This window comes from Pteropus alecto, unplaced genomic scaffold, assembly GCF_000325575.1.
Source record: "Pteropus alecto unplaced genomic scaffold, ASM32557v1 scaffold5, whole genome shotgun sequence".
Classification (NCBI taxonomy): Eukaryota; Metazoa; Chordata; class Mammalia; order Chiroptera; family Pteropodidae; genus Pteropus; species Pteropus alecto.
This window is the reverse complement of record NW_006441953.1, coordinates 17,322,193-17,330,639: the sequence shown is the minus strand read 5'-3', so window position 1 is coordinate 17,330,639 and position 8,447 is coordinate 17,322,193. Positions and strand designations below refer to the sequence as shown.

Here is an 8,447-nt window from a genome sequence, read left to right as displayed (position 1 = left end):
TCTTTATCAGCGATTTGTATATAGTACTCTTCTTAGTGTAGTCTGGCACACGATAAAGTTTATTTAAATAGGTTGGATTTGTTCAGATCAAACATTCTTTTGCATGTTAGCTTAGGAATTGAGTTTTAGTAATCTTATTTAGCTTTGAGGAAAATTAATCTGCAGTTATGGTGTTCCCAAAGCAGGATCCTCCATAGTTCACTCAGCACTCTGTCTGAAGATCTTGAGCATATGTACCTAATTCCATAAATTCTATCCTGTGTCTTAACATAACTTTAGCTTGAATTCTTGCTTGTTGAAGTGAATTATTCCTAGAATGGGTCGTCTCTTCCTTCTGTGTCCTTTACTTAGGGAGGCTTTCTTAAGAGTTTTTTCCTTAGCATTTAATGCCACTTCACACACTAAACATTTTAGTTTTCTCTTTATTATATGGCTCCCCTAAAGGGCAGCTGGAAGAAAGACTTTGACACTGAAGGCTATGTATAGTTTCTCGTGGAAAAATCAAGTAGACTCTCAGTCAGATTTACTTTCTCAAAATTTACACTTGGTTCATAAATGCTGATTCATGTCCTTTCTGGTATATTAGAAGCAGTGAGTTAAACAGAAATGGTACAAGACACTATAACAGGCAGATGTATTTGTAACATTGAGAAATAACTGGCCATAAAGAAGACATTATGAAAAACTTCAAAAAATGCTATAATTACCTTAAAAAGTAAGTGTATAGTTAAGGAGCTACACTAAGGTTTTATGAGAAATGTGATCAACTTTAGTTTGTATATGTCCTGGATTTTTCTCTCTCGGTGAGTCTGGCTATGATAAAATATAAAAAGTAAAGATTGCAGCTTATATATATAAGGGCTTTACACCTGTGCTTAGTGAGTTTAAGATGCACTTAAAACGTCAGCCTTAGTTTTAATGTTAAAAATATATTGTTTTAAACTTTGTGATTTAAAAAGATATTTACAAAGAGCATAATTAAAATGGCTTTTCCTCATAAATTTGGTACTAAAATATCTCAATTTCTTTTAAAAAATTTAATGTAAATATCTTAAAGGATTTCTCTCTCTTTCCCCCTTCCCCTCCCTGCCTCCCTCCTGCCCAGGTTCGAATGGCTTTAAAAAAGGCTGAAAAAGAATTTGAACTCAGAAGCAGCTGGTCTGTTCCAGATGCACTTCAAAAATGGCTTCAGTTAACACATGAAGTGGAAGTTCAGTACTACAATATTAAAAGACAAAATGCTGAAATGCAATTAGCTATTGCTAAGGATGAGGTACTCTGTTATATTTCAAAATTTACTAAATTTCTAGAAGGATTAACCAATTGGGATAAAAAAGTGTGAATAAAATTTTGTTATTGCAGAATCTTTTCTTGAATTCGAGCTTATTACATAAATTGATGCTCATAATCATAGGTTATATAGTTAAATGACTTTATTTAGAGAAGTATATACCTTTCAGAATGACCTCAGTGTCATTTAAAAATCATCTCTATTGTTATTATCATAAATGTTTTATACAGAGCTTTTCTCCTCCAGGTTGCTGCTTCATGTCTGATTCAGGTTAGTAGTTACTAGAAATTAATGTCTGACTTTATTAAATTGTGTGAAATAAGATTGTCTTAATCTGATTTCTAGCAAAAAAAAAAAAGCTCAGTTCATTCACTAACACCTCCATTGCAGTAGGATATAATGTCATTCTGTTAGTTTTAGTAGAAAAATTCTCTAGAACGAAGTTTTGTATTATTGATTTGCTTAGGAAAGCATGCTTTTCCCCCCCTCATCTGTTTTCTCTTTTGGAAAATAGGACTATATGTTGCCTAATAATTCTCCATTGATTTTATGATTATTAATATATTCAAAACAAAACAAACTTCATTAGTATATGTGTGTTTTTCCCCAAAGCTAGCCTCGTTTTTCTTTCCTTTGGTTTCTAGGCAGAGAAAATTAAAAAGAAGAGAAGCACAGTTTTTGGGACTCTGCATGTTGCACATAGCTCCTCCCTAGATGAGGTAGACCACAAAATACTGGAGGCAAAGTAAGAATGTTATTTTAGCTATTTGTTTATTTCCGTTGTGTTGAAATGTGTAATTTATGGACAATTTATATTTTAATTTGTCATTTTATCATATATAATTACATAATTTATATGCTAATTCTAAGAGTACGTAATTTCTTCTTGAAATTAGTTAATTGCCATGATCTGCTCATGTAGTTGCCTTTTTTCAGTACCATATTAAAGACTCTTTGAAACAACAAGTAATTTACTTCCTATATTGGCTTTTCCAGGAAAGCTCTCTCTGAGTTAACAACTTGTTTACGAGAACGACTTTTTCGCTGGCAACAGATTGAGAAGATCTGTGGCTTTCAGATAGCCCATAACTCCGGACTCCCCAGCCTGACCTCTTCTCTTTACTCTGATCATAGCTGGGTAGTGATGCCCAGAGTCTCCATTCCACCCTATCCAATTGCTGGAGGAGTTGATGACTTAGATGAAGATACACCTCCAATAGTGTCACAGTTTCCTGGTAAGTTGTAGGTTCAAAAAAGAGAGTTAGTACAGTTTTTAAAATAACTTTATGCCATGCCCTTTGTAGATCATTTACTTTGAAATCTATGATAAATATTTTTTTCATTCTTTATTTTCTTTTTGTTGTTAATAACTTGTATTTACTATTTGAGAATACTATATGAGTGTGTGTGTATATGTACACATATATTTTACACATATGTAATAGCACATACATCATACATGCCAAACCATTTGCACGAATGAAGTGCTAAGCTTTGAGGAAAATCATTCTTTCAAATGACAGCTTAATCTAAACAGTAAAAAGTGAAAATCAGGAGACCTTGGAAACCTGAATTCCAGTCTTAGCTCTGTCACTGACTTGCTGTGTGACTTTGAGCCAGTCTGTGATTTATTTTAAATTGGGTTGTCAATCCCATTAGGCATGCTTTTTAATATTTTGTTTTGATTTTTTCAATTCTATTTTTTTATTGAAAGAGTATTAACTCATGAAGCATCAAATTGATTTTTCTTTATACAAAATTTAACTGTGTCTCTTTTAGAAAATCTTGTATATTTTTTTGTTGCTAGAAAGTAGAGCTCCTCCCAAAAGTGGTTTTAATATGTGCAGTTCCCATTATGTCCCTTTGTTATGCTCTATTTGAAAATTTTTATATTGTAGAGAATACATTTTGATAGGAAATGGAAATTTAAATATTTTAGATTTTTTAAAATAAATTTCAGGATTTATTAATAAATATTTGGAATTTTTATAAAGTTATGGTTTGAATTTAAAATTATGTATTTCATATATTAGAAATCATTTGAATAATTCTTTATCCTTATTATTCCCTAACCAATTCATTTTCTCAAGCTTTCTGACCTTTTTGAACAGTATGGATTGAACAGGATTTCAGGGAATGGAGAGTAGAATTTAATCATTGATTGGTTGAAAACTTACATGGAAATTTTAGTCTTTGAGACAAAATCATGACGTATGAGCATCTTCCAGATTGAATTTTTCTATTTAAATGTTACAGTTTTTATGAAGTTATGATTTAAAAAGGGTTCTAATTTTTTAAATAATTTTATGAAATAATGCTCTAAGTTTGCAAGTAAATAATCAGTGACTATGTGATTTTGTTCATTTCTGTGGTGTTAATTCCCTGATTTAATGACAGGCAAATAATGCAATTTCGGGGAGGCAGTAAACTTGTAAGAGGACAGACTGTAAATGTCATGGGTGCTGCAGGTGTGCGACTGCACTTCTTTCACTGACCCCACGCTGCAAGATAGTGATGGCTGCAAAGTTATATCTAGATAGGGGCCAGCTCTACTGTTTGAACAACGTCAGCTTGTGTGTGTTTGAATTATGTGCATAAGCTTGCCAAATGCAACATTGATTCATAAGTGTATAATTTTGCTTGAAAACTATAGCTTTTTAAAGTTGCAGTTCCTCCTTACACTACATAATTATTCAATATCAGAAGTGTGCGTGAAAGTGTATTCCGTAAATTAACTAGATTATTTCTTTGTTGTTGTTGTTTTTAACAACTGCTTTTGGGAAAAAGATATCCATATGTGCATTAAAACACTTAGCAATAAATGTGAATAATTATCTTAAGTTTTCAGTGATTGCAATATAGAGAGAAATTTGAACTTTTAAGTAGGAAAAAAGTACAAGAGTTGATTTTAAATTTAGTATGCCGTTTTAGAAATGCTGAAATCAAATTTTTTATCTCTGAAAAATAACTCGACTCATGCCAAAGATTATACTTTTAGAGCTCTGCCTCCACCCAGTGGCACAATAGTAATACTCTACTCTGCTTAGTTATAAAACCATGATTTCTGGACCCGATAAATAAGAATCTCTTGGCAGTAGGATGAGGGTCTAGGATAGGATGAAGGCTCTTCATTATATACCCTCCTGAGCAGTTTTAAATGTGTACCATGGGTATGTAAATTATATAAGTGTGTGATAATGACAAAGAAACATACCTGTGGCATGTTAAGAATAAAATAACCTTCTAAAACTATACATACACAATATAATATTGTCTTTTTTTAAATTATGTGTAAAGAAAAAAGAGAAAATATTGAAGGTTAGCTCTGTCATGGTAGTAGAACAGATGATATTTTGTTTTCCTATTAGTACTTTTATAGGACTGCTAAATATTCATGGTGGGAATGTAGTAGCAATTTATGTACTTAAAAATCCTGGAAATAATATGCTTACCTACTACAAAGGTAAATAGATTTTAAGATTTTGCTTTATTCATTTCTGTGTTTCTCTGAAAGAAACCATTACACATACACCTAAGCCACATTGCCTCCCCATTCTACTCGTCTAAAATTGTTTATCATTCTAAAGCCTGTTATACTTTTATTACACGCGGATATATCCGTAAGCAATAGGTACTATTGTTTGTTTAAAAATTTACATAAATGTTATTGTTTTGCAACTTTTTACTCAAAGCATGTTTTAGAAATTTTCCATGTTTATATATAGATTAATTAAATTCCTGTAACTGTTTAATATGAGTTAGCCATAGTTTATTCATTTATTGTAATAATAAGCCACAGTTTATCCATTTTTCTATTGAGATGGTTCTTTCTGCTTTTTGCCCTTACAAAACAATACTGCAGTGAGCATCCTTATCTTTATCTCTATGTGCATAGCTTTGAGAGTTTCTCTGCGTGGACACCTAGAAGTGGATTGCCGAGATGTTGGGAAGGCACCTCTTACTAGTTAGTCATTGCCAAGCTGCTCTCAAAATGATTCTATCAGGTTATACACCCACAGTAAATAAGAGTGACTGAGAACCTCCACAGTAGTTCCAGCATCACTCACAGACCTATTAGTTCTTATTCTGATTCTCTCTGTTTTTGCATCTGAGAATTTTGTCTTCTTCCTTTCAAACTCAGCTGTGCATTTTAAAAGTATTGTTATTCATCATATCGAATTTATTCATCATATGGAAGTGTTGGAGGGTATTTGAAGTGTGTTGTTGTGGTATTGGAAAATGGTGATCAGGTAATCTTTGACCACCATATTACTAGAACCAAAAATCCATATATTACTTACCGTTTTTGGTTGGTGATAGCAAGGGGAAATACTTTATTGCAAAACAAAATTTTATCTTCTCTGCCATAAGAATATAGTTTGCAAAATAGGGTCATATTAAATTGCTATGCTTCTGTATGTAATTATTGATATCAGAATGAAAATTATCTCAGAAATAAATGTTTATGTAGTGAACTTTAATGTTTTATTTAACTACTCTTATAAATAGCAGGTGGGGTGGATGTCTGCTTTGATTGGGAAATAATAATATCCTGAATGTATCATAAAATGTATTCACATTATATAAAGGAAAGCTTGTTACAAGGTCAAAGTGCACTGCTTTTTAATCTTATGTGAGTTTTATGGTGTTATAACTGTATGTGGCCCTGTGTAGGCCTCTTCAGGCAACAGGGAAGAAAGACTCTCAACTCCAAGTGATATAACTCTAATAGAGGGATTTGTACATTTTTCCAGGCAAAATATGTGGCAATATATAAAAGAAGAAAATTTTTGGAAAAGATTATAGAGCCGTGAACAATTTTTAGATGTGATCTATTTACTGATGCTCATCTTTGTTATATTCCTTGTTAGATTGTTTAGAATTTTCCTCATAAACTATTTACTTCTTCTGAAAACTTCTTTATGAAATATTTTTCCATCTCCGTAAGTAGTACTTATTTTTCCAAGCACTGAATCCTGATTCTGCTCAGCTCTTCTCATCATACCTACAGTCATGACCGAACTTGACTGTATTTTACTGCATATTCCAAATAACCAGTGACTGATGAGAATGACTACAGCATATACTGAGAATTACAGAACTTAATTCCTTGAAGCACATTGGACATATCCTTTTAGTATTTGTAGGATATTGTTTCTTTGGCAAAGTGAGAACATCAGACTAAAGATTTCTGTTTGAATCATTGTGATTCACTCAGTAAAAATTTATTGCGCATCTATGTTTTGCCTGGCATTGTGCTAGTTGTTGAGATGCAGTGTTAAACATGATGCACAGTTATCACCTTCATGGAGTTTACAGTTTAATAGAGGACAGACAAGAGCAATGTTTTGAGGTAAGTTATGTGATGGAGAAATATACTGTGGCATTGCCATGTGAACACAAAAGAGCAAACACTGACCTCCAACTTGGAGGGTTTGGGAAACTTCCTGGAGGAACTGCCATTTAAGCAGAGACCTGAAGAGAGGTCAAGGGAGAGATGGAGAAAGGACGCATGGAGGCAAGAGAGAGAATATTATATTTCTGGGAGCTACAAGAGGTAGTTTCTGTAACAGAGAAGAGGGATACTAGTTCCAGAATAGAGGCTACATAATAAATAAAGCATTCATTCTAAGCCATCTTAAAGCATTTGACTTTAATTCTAAAAGTAATAGGGCGCCATTTCAGAGTTTTAAGCAATAAAATGTCATTTCTTTTCCATTTTAGAGTGATTGTGCAATATGGAGAATAACTTGGAGGAGAAAGATCAGTTGTTAGGCTGGTACAGTAGTCCAGCATAATACAGGATGGTGGAGATGGAGAGAAGTGGACAGATTTGGAATTAAAAACATTTTATTGTTAACTAGATATGGATTACGATGGCGGAAGAATCAAGAATGTCTGTGTTTCCAATTTAGCTAACTGGGTGGGTGGTATTGCTATTTACCAAGATAAAGAGCACAGAAGGAATGGGTTTGGGAAGGAAAATGTCGAATGCAGTTTGGGTATCTGTGGGGCATCCAAATGTCCAGTAGGTAGTTGGATGTAGGGTTATAAAGTTTAGGAAAAAGAATAAAGCTGGAGTTACAGATTTGTGCTTCTGTATGTTGCAATGATAATTGAGTCATGGAAATGAGTGACATTTCTTAACATGTGTACATGGCACAAGAATAGAACAAGGTCTAGAACAGAACTTTGAAGATGACTAACAATTAAGGGACAGATAAAGGAAGAGGTGAGAATGTGGTTAGAGAAGTCAAGGAAAGGACAAAGTAATAATGTCGAGTGCTGGTCAGATGTCAAAGAAGGGTTGAGATATTGAATTTAACAACAAGAAAGTAGATTGTGACTTTGTTAAGAATAGTTGCAGCAAAATTATATGTAAGTACTTTACAATTTCTTTGGTGAATGAGTGAAGATGAAGTAGTGGATAAAGTAACATAGATAATTCTTTTTCATAAAAGAAAGATGTGTCAGCTGAAAAACAGTCTGAAGGTGGAGGAGATTTTTTGTTATGGTTGTTATTTATCTGTGTTTTAGAGATTTTTTTTTTTTCCCAGCATTGATTTTTAAATGCTGATGGGAAATAGAGAGAAGATGAAAAATAAATGCAACAGAAGGGATTACCAGCAGAGGACGGTCCTTTAGCTTGGAGCAGAGAATAGGACACATACGTGGAACAGAATGTGTGAACTAGAAAGATAGAAACGTGGTCAGAATCTAAATTGATATCTTTATTTATAATTTCAAAAGGAACAATTCTGAATGATGGCAAGACAAGGCATGAGGAGTGGGTCATGGTGAAATGGAGTAGAAGTACATGTCTGGTGAGAAGAGATGAAAACCGTAATTGGTTAAGGCGAGAGACGGATTTTAAAATGAGATTGGTCAAGTTGATGAAAGGTTGGATGGATTGGTAAGAAAGAGAATGACTGGGAAGTGACTAGTGAAGTGGACGTGAAGTATTCACATGGCTCACTACGGTGAATTTCAGAGGAGTTCGTTTCATGAAAGGGTGTAGGAGTAAGGGTTTACACACAATGTCGGCGAGTGAGAAGGCTACCAACCCGAAGTTCTGATGCTGCAGTACAGGAGGTGTGCAGAAACGCTCAGCTTCAGCTTGAGGAGGTGGTTCTCTGGAGAGCCGTGCCTCGATTAA

At 33.6% G+C, this 8,447-nt stretch overlaps 1 protein-coding gene across 1 annotated transcript in view; it reads left to right on the top strand.

The window, feature by feature from the left end:
- The window catches only part of STIM2 (stromal interaction molecule 2), a 76,894-nt gene that overhangs the window by 58,520 nt on the left and 9,927 nt on the right, over positions 1-8,447 (top strand). The window contains exons 8-11 of the mRNA XM_015594839.2: positions 1,106-1,273; positions 1,538-1,561; positions 1,936-2,036; positions 2,288-2,535. Coding sequence (XP_015450325.1) covers positions 1,106-1,273; positions 1,538-1,561; positions 1,936-2,036; positions 2,288-2,535 — 541 coding nt within the window. The remainder of the gene's footprint in view (positions 1-1,105; positions 1,274-1,537; positions 1,562-1,935; positions 2,037-2,287; positions 2,536-8,447) is intronic.